Raw genomic sequence first — 13,868 nt, 5'->3', positions numbered from 1 at the left:
TGATTCCATCCCACTTACCCCAACCAATTAATGACCTCAACTTTCCAGCTCCTTGTTCTCCAAAATCCCCTAAAAGCCCCAGCCAAGAACTCCCCAGGGAAATGGATTGAGGGTCTCCTGTCTCAGTTTCCTCATTCAGCTACCCTGTGATTAGTAAACTCTTTCTCTACTGCAAACCCCTCTGTCTCTGCATTGGTTTGTTACTGCACAGTGGGCATATGAACCTGTTGGTCTTATAACAGTTTCATGTCACCAAATCCAAACTAAGTTGTCATCTGATCTTCAAAGAAGTCAAGAGACAGAAATAACAGCCAGTTTCCTAAGCAGGCCAATTTAAAGTCTTCAATCAGGCAAGGCATGGTGGCTCACATCTATAATTCCAGCACTTCAAGAGGCCAAGGCAGGCATAACACTTGAGGCAGGAGTTCAAGACCAGCCTGGCCAACATGGTGAAACCTCATCTCTACTAAAAATACAAAAATTTGCTGGGTGTAGTGGCACTTGCCTGTAGTCCCAGCTACTCGGGAGGCTGAGGCATGAGAGTCAGTTGAACCCAGGAGGTGGAGGTTGCAGTGAGCCAAGATTGTACCACTACACTCTAGCCTGGGCCTCAGAACAAGACTCAGTATCAAAATATAAAAATAAAGGCCAGGCATGGTGGCTCATGCCTGTAATCCCAGCATTTTGGGAGGCTAAGGTGGGCGGATTACCTGAGATCAGGAGTTCAAGACGAGCCTGACCAACATGGAGAAATCCCATCTCTACTAGAAAAATACAAAATTAGCTGGGCAAGGTGGCTCATGCCTATAATCCCAGCTACTTGGGAGGCTGAGGCAGGAGAATCACTTGAACCCAGGAGGTAGAGATTGTGGTAAGCCGAGATTGTGCCATTGCACTCCAGCCTGGTCAGCAAGAGCAAAACTCCGTCTCAAAAAATAATAATAAAATAAATAAAACCTTCAATCAGCATGATAATGAAGTTCCCTCTCCTTTAATCCTTACATAAAAGAAGTAGCCTGAAGTAACCTGATACAAACTAATCAGTTACTTTTCTATTTCTCTGTCTCCCTGTCCCTGTCTCACAAATGACTAATACGCTTTGTTCTTTGCTTTTGCTTTCTTCAGCCCTTCTTTGTCTATAAAGCAAACCCTTTCTTCCCAGTGCATTGAAACACTTATTCTCTCTTATGGAATGAAGGGTTGCCCAATTCCAGAATCACAAATAAGGCCAATTAACATTTTAAAACTAAAGTTGTAATTTTGTCTTTTGACATCAAAGAGCACCAGATCATAGACCAATTTGGGTTTACCAGTTGACCCTCTACAAGCAAGGTTAGAACCAATAGGGACTTGCAAGGAAGTTTGGTTCCAAAGTGGAAGGAGAACTTTGGAAGCAGGAATGGGGATGAAAGAAGAGCTCAGAAAGGTCTATGTCCTCCTCCAATAGGAAAGATAGTTTTTCTTCTTTTCTGCAGATAAGAACAAATGGCCCGTATTGATAAGCTGCCTTTGCTTTTCAGACAAAGCTCCTATAAGGCAGTGGTTCTCAAATTTCAATATGCATAAAAATCACCTCAGCAATTCACTAAGAACACAAAATACTAGGCCCTACCCTCCAAGTATTTTCCACAAACAATTTTGATGACTTTGTCCCCAGGAACACATTTTGAGGAACACATTTTGAGAAACACACAGCTCTAAGAGAGAAAGCGAAGAAAGCCAAGTGATGCGGATGCCACTGTACACTGGGGTTTTCATCAAGGGCACTTCTAGTGTCATTTCTCAGACAGAAACTAAGATGGTGCCAGGTGCAGTGGCTCACGCCTGTAATTCCAGCACTTTGGGAGGCCAAGGCAGGCAGATTACTTGAGGTCAGGTAAGGCCAGATCAAGATCAGCCTGGCCAACATGGTGAACCCATCTCTACTAAAAATATAAAAGCTTAGCCGAGAGTGGTGGCATGCATCTGTAATCCCAGCTACTCAGGAAGCTGAGGCAGGAGAATAGCTGGAATCTGGAAAGTAGAGGTTGCAGTGAGCTGAGATTGTAACTACTACACTTCAGCCTGGGCAACAGTGCAAGACTATGTCTCAAAAAAAAAAAAAGAGAGAGAAATAAAAAACAGGAACAATTGAATCATAGGTTGTTTCTGTTTGTTTGTTTCTGTTTTGCCATTTTCTTTTTTGGAGATGGAGTCTCACTTTGTTTCCCAGGCTGGAGTACAGTGGCACGATCTTGGCTCTCTGCTTGAACCGCCTCCTGGGTTCAAGTGATTCTCCTGCCTCACCCTCCTGAGTAGCTGGGATTACAGGTGTGTGCCACCACACCCAGCTATTTTAAAAATATTTTTAGTAGAGACGGGTTTTCACCATGTTGGCCAGGCTGGTCTCCAACTCCTGACCTCAGGTGATCCACCTGCCTCAGCCTTCGAAAGTATTGAGATTACAGGCATGAGCCATCGTGCCTGTTTTGGAATTTTCAAATTACTGTCCATAAAGGTAGGCTTGTGTGAAAAACAGAAAAGAACGCTAGTGCCCTTTCAAGCTCTAATCAACAGGTCACACTACACACCCATTAAATTAGTATCAGTAAAAATGTATTGCCTTTTCTATTGTAATATGTTGCAACTGGCCCTTCCCTACAGATAGAGAAAGTAGTTGGAAGTGGATTTTTCCCATTCCAGACCATTTACATATGTTGACAAAACATTATATATATTGATTAAACAGATACTGTTTGGCAAACACAGCTTGAGCGAGTCTGTGGCAGCAGAACAGAACAATGTTAATTAGCCCATTTAGAAATTAACTTTTTAACTTTTCTAGAACTTTTCTCTAACCTAGTAAGATAATCAGAGCTGACTGACCTGCAGGTGCATAGCAATGATCCCTGTTTCTGTGCTTGCAAATTTCTCTCAAATGATATGTTTCTGCCCATACTGTTTAGAACTGGGTTAATATTGAAGCTTTCTTTTGCCAACCTTTCATCCTCACATACTTCATGGTCACAGACTAGCCTCATTTATACTCAACCCAATGCCTTTGGTGAATCAACTTTAGAGGCTGATAAAGAAACTTCCTTTTAGCTAGAGTGCAGTGGCACATGCCTGTATTTCCAGCTACTCAGGAGGCTTAGGCAGGAGGATTGCTTGATCCCAGGAGTTTGAGATCAGACTGGAAAACATAGCAAGACCCCATCTCATTTTTAAAAAATTATTAAAAATAAATAAATGCAGCCAGGCATAATGACTCACACCTGTAATCCCAGCACTTTGGGAGGCCAAGGTGGGAGGATCACCTGAATTCAGGAGTTCGAGACCAGCCTGACCAACATGGTGAAACTCCATCTCTACTAAAAATATGAAAATTAGACGGGCATGGTGGTGGGTGCCTGTAATCCCAGCTACTCGGGAGGCTGAGGCAGGAGACTCACTTGAACCCAGGAGGTGGAAGTTGCAGTGAGCCGAGATCACACCACTGCACACCTGCCTGGGCAACAAAGTAAGACTCTGTCTCCAAATAAATAAATGAATAAATAAATAAATACCATGCAGGAAAGCTTACATAAGAAATAAAAGTAATAAGTAAATAAAAAGAAACATCCCTCTTTGTGTAGTTTGCAAGTACAGATCCAGAAAAAGAAAAAAAAAAAAAGAAACTTCCCTGTTACATGGAGTCTGTAAAACTCTAGATTACATCAGTTCATGTAATAGGGTCTGCAACCACCACACTGAAAACTTAGGGTTCTTGTATCTTGCATATATGAGCTTCTGTTGCTCTGAATGTCTATAACTTTAAAACATTCTGTGAAGTGGTCTGAGATTGGTTGGGGCCTATGTGCTACTGAGGAAGACAAGTTAATGGGCTCAACTTCTGTATAAGGCAGCTGGCTGTTCTACTGACAAATGTACCCTCTGACCCCAGCCAGCTTTGTATAAAACATATGTCTTAGGGATCTGACAAGAGAGTCTGGATCCCATAGGACAAAACCAACATCACTCTAGAGAAACGGCAGAGGACCCACTGACGGTCAAAAGATGCATGTTCACATATGGAAAGAGAACAGTCTGGGCACAGTGGCTCATGCCTGTAATATCAGCAATTTGGAAGGCTGAGGTGGGTGGATCACTTGAGGTCAGGAGTTCCAGACCAGCCTGGCCAACATGGCGAAAACCCATCTCTACTAAAAAAATACAAAAATTAGCCGGGTGTGGTGACGGGTGCCTATAATCCCAGCTACTTGGGAGGCTGAGGCAGGAGAATCACTTGAATCTGGGAGATAGAGGTTGGCAGTGAGCCAAGATTGCATTGCCACTGCACTCCAGCCTGGGCAATACAGGGAGACTCTGTCTCAAAAAAAAAAAAGAAATAGAGAACATATTACCTCGTGTCCATTAGCAGTGGAAATTTAGTTTAGATGACTTTTGAAGAGATTTCCGATTAAGCGTTTATTGACTGACTGCATAAGTTTGAGGTGGTGAGAAGAGATTAAGAGATAAAACCTTTACTAGAATTAATTCAGCAGATATTTTACTGAATATTTATTGTGTGCCTAGCACAACAGACATAGCTTCTACCCTCCCGGCACTGGCAATCTGTAGGAAGAGAAAGATATTTTATCAGTCATGATGGACTAGATCATGCTGTGGTAACAAACCTCCCAGAATACCAATGCTTTGCTTAAAACAACAAAGGCTGGGTACTCATTCTCTCTGCATGTCCCGGAGGGGTCTGCCGGGCTCTGCTCCCTGTAGTTACTCTCAGCCATCAGCAGGTAGAGCAGCCACCTTGTGGGTGCTATATGCAGAAGGAAAAGAGAATGCCCGGTGGCATATACCGGCTCTTAAAGCTTCTGCCCAGAAGTGACATAGGCCACTTCTGCTCACATTTCATTAGCCAAAGCAGCAACAGAGAGCCCCCCTAATTTCACATGGAGAGGGAAGTGCAGTCCCACCATGTGCCCAGAAGGAGAGAAAGAGCCAGAGTATGAGTGGGCACTAATGGCCTTGACACGGCAGAACCAAATAATAACACAAACAAATGTGAACTCTATCAGTGACGAGGCCTGTAAAGGAGAGGAAGAGGACACCATGCCATGCACTATTTGTGCCCCTAATCAGGGACTCTCCCCTGTCATAGTAGGCAGAGAAGCAGCCTCCACTTCCCCAGCCCAGAAAGAAGCTCTGAGGCCTGAGGGGTGAGTAGGAACTGAACAGGTGAAAAAGGGAGGGAGCCAGGTGCGGTGGCTCACGCCTATAATTCCAGCACTTTGGGAGATGGAGGCAGGCAGATCACAAGGTCAAGAGTTCGAAAACAGCCTGGCCAACATGGTGAAACCCTGTCTCTACTAAAAATACAAAAATTAGCCCAGTGTGGTGGTGGGCACCTGTAATCCCAGCTACTCAGGAGGCCGAGGCAAGAAAATCACTTGAACCTGGTAGGCAGAAGTTCCGGTGAGCCAAGATAGCGCCATTGCACTCCAGCCTGGGCAACAGAGGGAGACTTGGTCTCAACAAAAAAAGTGGGGGAGGGAAAAGCATTTCCAATGGAGAGACAGATCCAATGATGCAGGTACTGGGGGAGCTGGGAGGCAGGGGCGGTGGTGGGAAGAGGGATGGTGATCAAGAGACCCACACAGCAGGGAGGCTGAGGGATCAGAGGAAGCTGTCAGCCCTAGCACACAGGGCCCTGTAGGCTATGTTAAGGAGTTTAGTCTTTATTCAGAGTGAAAGTTGTTGAGAGATTTAAAGCAAGGGATGACAATCAGATTTTTATTTCAAATGGATTCCTCAGCCTGTAATCTGGTGGGAAGACAGACAGAGCATTGACATGTGAGTGTAGCATCAAGGAAAGAAATAGTGATAATAAGAACTAGGATGCTGTCTGTGGGGACAGAGTGCACAAAGGATCCCAAGTGTTAGATTCACACTCACTATTTAAGGTAAATGTTTCTCTTTTTACCTAATTATACAGCTAACAATTTAATATTCTGTTTTCTTTTTTTTTTTTTTTGAGACGGAGTGTCACTCTTCACAGTGGGATTTCACCATGTTAGCCAGGATGATCTCGATCTCCTGACCTTGTGATCTGCCCACCTCGGCCTCCCGAAGTACTGGAAATCTTAGAGTTTATCATGAAATCAAGTTCCCACTTAAGATATAATTTCAGTGCCTTAAACATTCAGGCCCCAAAGGTGAAAACAATTTATTTCAATTAAATAATAAACTGTTGCCGGGCATGGTGGTTCACGCCTGTAATCCCAGGATTTTGGGAGGTTGAAGCAAGTGGATCACCTGAGGTCAGGAGTTTGATACCAGCCTGACCAACATGGAGAAACTCCGTCTCTACTAAAAATACAAAATTAGCCAGGCATGGTGGCGCATGCCTGTAGTCCCAGCTACTTGGGAGGCTGAGGTAGGAGAATCGCTTGAACCCAGGAGGCAGAGGCTGCGATGAGCCAAGATTGCACCATTGCACTCCAGCCTGGGCAATAACAGTGAAACTCCGTCTCAAAATAATATAATAATAATAATAATAATAATAATAAACTGTCAAATTTACACTTTGCTTCTGGTTGATAAACTTGATTACATCACTGGGAAAACGTGTGTTTAATTAATTAAGCACAAGAGTATCTGTATAATTAGGCCTGAGTGGTGATTTTGTTTTGACTTCTAGATACTTACAATGGGAGGACAACTTTGTAGAAAGGACATCATCCAGCTAATAGCAAACTTTGTGGATCCCAATCCAAGACTTCCCTAAAAGACTCAAGGAAATTAACAAGTTATGTTGGTAAAGTTCAAGTTGTATCTAGAAGGATACTCATTCTTAAATACATTTTTATCCTGATTAATCAAATCCTTAAAATCAGTTTTGGAAAATAAACTAGATGAACACTTAAGAGCAAAGGTCATATCATTTAAATCAACCAGTTTTGGAGACCATCTCTAATACAAGCATTTTTGGTATATTGTTAATCATATACCATAATCATTTAATATATATATATCATAATATATGATAGTCATATAATTTACAGTCACACAATACATATAATTTTTAAAAATTGTACCTGTTGAAAGACAAGAAGTATCTCATATAAAAGGGCTGTAGCCGTATCTGTATACTCCAGAATAAGCTTCTGTAACTAGAATTTTCAAGAATAATCAATGCAATGTCATAAGCCAAGTCAGAAAATGATAATTTCCCTTGGTTCCCTTTAGGCACTTATAAAATAATTTTTTCTTTTTCGAGATAGGGTCTCATTCTGCCACCCAGGTGGGAGCGCAGTGGTGTGATCATGGCTCTGTGCAGCCTCGAACTCATGAACAAAAGCTATTCCTCTCATCTCTGCTGTCTGTGTAGCTGGGACTAACAGTGCAAGCTACCATGCTGGCTAATTTTATTTTTTAAATTTTTTGTAGAGATGAGGTCTCACTATTAGCCCAGGGTGGTCTGAAATTCCTGAGCTCAAGCAATCCTCCCACCTCAATCTCCCCAGTAGCGAGGACTGCAGGTATGTGCCACCACACCCAGGTAATTTTTTTCTTTTTTCTTTTGTATAGACAGGGTCTTGCTTGTTGCCGAGGCTGGTATGGAACTCTTGGCCTCAAGCGATTCTCCCACCTCTGCCTCCTCAGTAGCTGGGATTCAGATGCAAGCCATTATTCCTGGCTGGTCCACAGAATATTAATACAAAAAATTGCATACCTGATTTACAAAATCAATCAGATCAACAACCCTGCTTTCTCTCAAGAATGTAAAAATATGCTCCCCAGAGTTGAAGTGAGAGATTTTCTGGGGAATTTATGCTTATGCCCAAATTAAACTAAAATTCCTTCTGTGGTATGGATAAATAAAGGGCTTAGAGATATTTCATTGCTCTTAAGAATTGCAAACTCCTCTTTACAATAACTATCCCTTTTCTTCTTTTCTTCATTTATTTATTCAACAAATATGCATCAGACACCGTGCTAGGTGTTGGGGATACAAGGGAGAACAACACAGACATGGTAGGTACCTGCCCTCATGGAACATAAAATCTAGTTGGAGAACAAACATCAAACAACCAAAGAAACAAATGCATAATTATAAACTGAGACAATGGCTATGAAAGAAATGTACAGGAAGTTAATGGAGCTCTGCAGTACTAGTCTCATTTGGGGGTCAAGGAATGCTTCCCTCTGGCCCATATCATTCTTTACCTAGATTACTGCACTAGCTTCTTAATGCCCTGCCTATCTGAGTCTTGGTTCTACCCCACTCTTTAACCCCTAACCCACCACTGAAAGTGGTATTGGAAACTCTTCATATACAGTCTGTAATGATATATTCATTATTAACGTCTGTATCTCCCAGCAGAGTATAAACTAATAAAGGCAGGGATTGTGTCTGTTTTGCTTACTGTTTTGACTTTACTGCCTAGCACACTGTTTGCTCATAATAGATGCTCAATAAATATTTACTGATTGTGGCTGGTTATCGTAGCTTATGCCTGTAATCCTAGCATTTTGGGAGGCCAAGGCAGACAGATCATTTGAGCCCAGGGTTTTGAAACCAACCTGGGTAACATGGCAAGATCCTGTCTCTACAAAAAAATAGAAAAATCAGCCAGGCGTGGTGCCCCGTGCCTGTAGTTCTAGCTACTTGGGAGTCTGAGGTGGGAAGATCACTTGAGCCTGGGAAGTCAGTGAGCCGAGATTGTGCAACTGAACAACAGAGTGAAACCCTGTCTAAAAAAAAAAAAATTACTGAATGAATGAGTATTCTAAAGAATAACTCTGACCATATATTTAAGAACTATCAAATCATGTTCCATCCTTAAAAAAAAATCTGTTAGCCTGGCTCAAAATAAACTATTAATACTTTGTTTTATTCTATCAGAGGTATGCTTTCTAGGCAGTTTGATATTTCTAATGTTTTGGTACAACCTTAGAAAACCAAGTAACTCTTGCTGATAATTTATACTGTGTATATAGGTAGGGAAATGGTAAAGTATGAGAGTTAACCCTAAAATTTCTAAGACAGTGATTTTTTACCCATTAGACCCCTGCTATTCAATTACATATACATCATATTTTGTATAGAGATAGACATAAACAGAGTTATCAAATTTATAAAGAATGATACTTAATATGCATACCTTAAGACATATAAAATGGATATATTAATATTGACTGAATAGTTATTTTTTTCTTTTTCTTGACCCTCTAAATCTACTTTAGACTGAATCGTTATCTAAATTTTGATGTTAATGACAAAAGATCTACTCTTTGATTTAATTATGTTTCTGTATTCTGTGATGACATGGTCCATATTAAAAGAAGCCAGAGCCCCTATATATAATAGTTTACCCCCAAAATTCTCATCTCACCTCAGCATCAAAAGACATTTCGACTAAAGCTGAATCAGCCACCAACTGGATATTAAACACGGGACAAGATTTTGGAATCTGAGGCTCACTAATTAAAATTACCAAGAGATTCAACAGTGTTCCCCTGAAAAAAAAATAAGTGAAAGGCAATTAATGAGCAAAGTTTTGAGAAGAAAATGGTGAAGCTAAGTTTACAAACACTGAATATAATTGTGTTTAAAACAATGAAGCATTGTAGACCATCCTTGACTAAAGTTTTGTACGGTTGGACATGCAAATGAATGTCTAGAGATAAAAAATTTAAATGAAAATAATTTCTTGGTCTTCTGGCTCAGAGTGAGTATAGTTCTAGAAGTGTACATAGCTTGGAAAGACCAGAAAATCTGGATTTAAGGAAGATTTGGTTAATTTCAATTATAGCATTATTTTCCAAGGGGCTTTTTATACATTGCTAGTTCCAGACAATATTATAGTTAAAATAGATATTGTGGCCAAAGGAGATAGGAAAATACTTGGTTAAACCAAGTTCATCAGATGTGTTTACTACAGGACTTCTCATGGGCTTTTTTTTTTTGAAACAGAGTTTCACTCCTGTTGGAGTGCAATGGCACAGTTCTCCTGTCTCACCCTCCTAAGTAGCTGACATTACAGGCATGTACCAGAGGCTTTATATGCTAATATCCACTGTGTATCTCTGGAACAAAGCAACAGTATGCAGCCTTTCTTTTTTCTTAAGTTTGTTTGCTTGGGTTTTTTTGTTTTGTTTTGTTTTTTGTTTTTTGACACAGGATCTTACCATGTTGCCAGGGCTGGTCTTGAACTCCTGGACTCAAGTGATCCCCTGCCTCAGCCAAGTAGCTGAGATTACAGACCTAAGCAACCATTCCCAGTTTTTACTTTTTAAAATTGATAATGAAAATTGTATATATTTTATATATTTAATGCATACAACATGATGTTTTGAAATGTGTATATCCTGTAGCATGTGTACACATTTTATCAATCAAGTGAATTGACATATGCATTACCACACATGCTTATTTTTATATAGTGAGAACACAAAATCTGTTGTCAGCAATTTTCAAGTATATAGGACATTATTATTAACTATAGTCACCATGTTTGTATGATAAATCTCTTGAACTTTTTCCTCCTGTCTAACTGAAGTTTTGTACCCTTTGACCCAGATCTCCCAATTCCACCCCACCCCTAAGCCTCTGACAACCACCATTCTACACTCTCTGTTTCTATGACTTTGGCTTTTTTAGATTCCATATATAAGTGATATCATACATGATCTCAAAAGTCAAACTCGTATTTGTCTTTCTGTGCCTGGTTTATTTCATTTAGCATAATATCCTCCAGTTTTACCATGTTATCACAAATAACAAGACTTCCTTTTTATGGCTGAATAATATTCCATTGTGTATATGTACCACATTTTCTTTATCCACTCAGCCATTGCTGGACAATAAGTTTGCTTCCTTTTCTTGGTTTTTATTAATAGTGTGCAGCATATCTTTTTTTTAATATAAAAATTTTTTTACATAAAGATGGGATCTTGCTTTGTTGCCCAGGCTGAACTTGAACCCCTGGCCTAAAGCAATCTGCCCACCTCAGCCTCCTAAAGTGCTAGGATTACAGGCATGAGCCACCACACCCAACTCCAGCATTTCTTTTTTGTTTTGTTTTGTTTGTTTTTTTCGTTTCATCTGTTTTTTTGTTTTGTTTTGTTTTGTTTGAGATGGACTTTGGTTTTGTTGCCCAGGCTGGAGTGCAGTGGCGCTCTCTCGGCTCACTGCAGCCTCGGTCTCCCAGGTTCCAGTGATTCTCCTGCCTCAGCCTCCCAAGTAACTGGCATATGCTACCATGCCTGGCTAATTTGGTCAGGCTGGTCTCCAACTCCCAACCTCAGGTGATTCACCTGCCTTGGCCTCCCAAAGTGCTGGGATTACAGACGTGAGCTACTTCTCCTGGCCTCCAGCATTTCTTAAAATGCGTACTTGATGTCAAAAACCTCAGATCTTTTACTTTCCAATGTGGGGTACTATCCACTGATAACTCACTTAAATGTTACATGTGCATCCTCATGAACTGGGTCAATAACACTATCTCATGTTGAGTAGTACAACCCCATATGGTTGAAAAGAAGCTGAAGGCAGACTGCTAAAAACTCAGTTGCCTAACTGAAAACAATGTCAGAGTCGATTTGAGGGGTAGGAGTAGTAAAATAATTCAGATATAAGACTACACAAAAATTCTCCATAACCATAAGCATTCCTTCATAATAGAATAAAGGAGAGTGAGTATAAATATCCTTGTTTAGTAAGATTTGAGACTTTCTAATCTTTTTACAATCATTTAAATCATCACCATGATTAGAAGCTCATGATTAACCTACACTTTAATAAAAATACAATGTCCTTCCTTCAAGTCAAAAAGCAAGTCTAGTTCTTATATCTGGAAAGAAAAATCATGTCAGTTAGTACATTTCTCACAAAAGCAGGATATACCCTACAGGGTATTTAACAACGTTTTATTCAGGCTATTTAAAATGGCCAATCTTACTTTTAGAAGACACTTTTCAAATCAACAGAACACTCCCTTTAGAAGTGTTTCTTGATATTGTTTGAAGTGGCATTCCATTCACTGTTATATTTAATTACAGTCCTTTATTTCCAGTGACAGCTTATTTTCAAAGTATCATATGTCCAAGGCAAAGAAAAAGAACTCTCAAATTATGGGTTACTTGCTATGATAACATATGAATTCAACCCTAACAATACTAGGATATGAAAAAATATGGCACATTTCAAGAAAGTTACAGCAAAGTGTGTTGAACTAATACAATCTCCACTCATGAAAATAATAAAGAGGAAAATGCTGAAATGATTAACTGCTTTATTTGCCCAAATGGAATTTAATTTGAAATCCACCCCTTCTGCCAACTTAATTTAAAATCCACTAGGGCAATAATAGATAGAAGAAATTTTAATCGAAATGGTAGTTTCATCCTGAAAACAGAGATGACTTATAGAACTGACATCACAGCCTTAAAAATAGTCCCAACAGTTTAATACTATATTGTTTAGATTATTTCCAATGTATGAATTTCAAATATATCTTTTAAAATACAGACTTTGAAGGCCACATTCATAGTCTCCTAAGTCAGTCTATGTTATTGTGGTGGGCAGAAATCTAATGTGGCTTCCAAGATTCCCAGCCTGTTGGTACATACCTTACCAAATTTCTTCCCCTTAAGTATGAGCAATACCTCTAGATATGTTTGTCTTATCACTCTTGTGATTATGTTGTATGAAATGGGAAAGGTGAAGGGATTCTGAAAATATAATAAAGGCCCCTAATTGGCTGACTTTTGAGTTAAGCAAAAGGAGATTATCCAGAATAGGCTTGCTTTAATCAGGTGAGCCCCGAAAAAGAGAGCTTAGGCCTTCCCTAAGCTCAGAGATACTCTCCTGCCAAGAAACAAGCCACCTGAGTTTCACAGCTATAAGGAAACTAAGTCTGCCAACAACCATCCAAATGAGCTAGGAAGAGTCCCAAGCCTCAGATGAGACTATGGCCTAGCCAGCATCTCAACTGAAACCTTGTGAGACCCTGGGCAAAGTGATCCAGTTAAGCTGTGCCCAGATTTCTGATCCACAGACATTGTGAGATAAGAAATGCATGTTGTGGCCAGGCGCGGTGGCTCATGCCTGTAATCCCAACCTTTTGGGAGGCCAAGGTGGGTGGATCATGAGGTCAGGAGTTCAAGACCAGCCTGGCCAACACGGTGAAACCCCATCTCTACTAAAAACTACAAAAATTAGCCAGGCACAGTGGCAAGCACCTATAATCCCAGCTACTCAGGAGGCTGAGGCAGGAGAATAGCTTGACACCAGGCGGCAGAGGTTGCAGTGAGCTGAGATCATGCCACTGCACTCCAGCCTGGGCAACAGAGTGAGATTCCATCTCAAAAAAAAAAGAAAAAGAAATGCATGTTGTTTTAAGCCACTAAGTTTGTAATAATTTGGTATATGGTAATAGAAAACTAATACAGTTTTGGCTGGGAATGGTGACTCATGCCTATAATCCTAGCACTTTGAGAGGCCAAGGTGGGTGGATCACCTGAGGTCAGAAGTTCAAGACCAGCCTGGCCAACATGGTGAAACCCCATCTCTATTAAAAATACAAAATTAGCAGGGCATGGTGGTGCAAGCCTGTAATACCAGCTACTCAGGAGGCTGAGACATGAGAATTGCTTGAACCCAGGAGACGGAGGTTGTAGTCAGCCAAGATTGCACCATTGTACTCCGGCCTGGGTGACAGAGTGAAACTCTGTCTTAAAAAAAGAAAACTAGGCCAGGCGCGGTAGCTCAAGCCTGTAATCCCAGCACTTTGGGAGGCCGAGGCGGGTGGATCACGAGGTCAAGAGATCGAGACCATCCTGGTCAACATGGTGAAACTCCGTCTCTACTAAAAATACAAAACATT

General features: G+C 40.7%; 1 protein-coding gene across 1 annotated transcript in view; it reads right to left on the bottom strand.

Annotated features, from left to right (window-relative positions):
• The window catches only part of CUNH12orf56 (chromosome unknown C12orf56 homolog), a 124,105-nt gene that overhangs the window by 6,813 nt on the left and 103,424 nt on the right, over positions 1-13,868 (bottom strand). The window contains exons 8-10 of the mRNA XM_037730971.1: positions 9,375-9,498; positions 7,074-7,148; positions 6,685-6,759 (exon numbers count right to left, since the gene is read on the bottom strand). Of these exons, the coding sequence (XP_037586899.1) occupies positions 6,685-6,759; positions 7,074-7,148; positions 9,375-9,498 (274 nt within the window). The remainder of the gene's footprint in view (positions 1-6,684; positions 6,760-7,073; positions 7,149-9,374; positions 9,499-13,868) is intronic.

The sequence above is a fragment of the Cebus imitator genome, unplaced genomic scaffold, assembly GCF_001604975.1.
Source record: "Cebus imitator isolate Cc_AM_T3 unplaced genomic scaffold, Cebus_imitator-1.0 Scaffold372, whole genome shotgun sequence".
In the NCBI taxonomy this organism is placed as follows: Eukaryota; Metazoa; Chordata; class Mammalia; order Primates; family Cebidae; genus Cebus; species Cebus imitator.
This window is presented reverse-complemented; position numbering and strand designations above follow the sequence as displayed.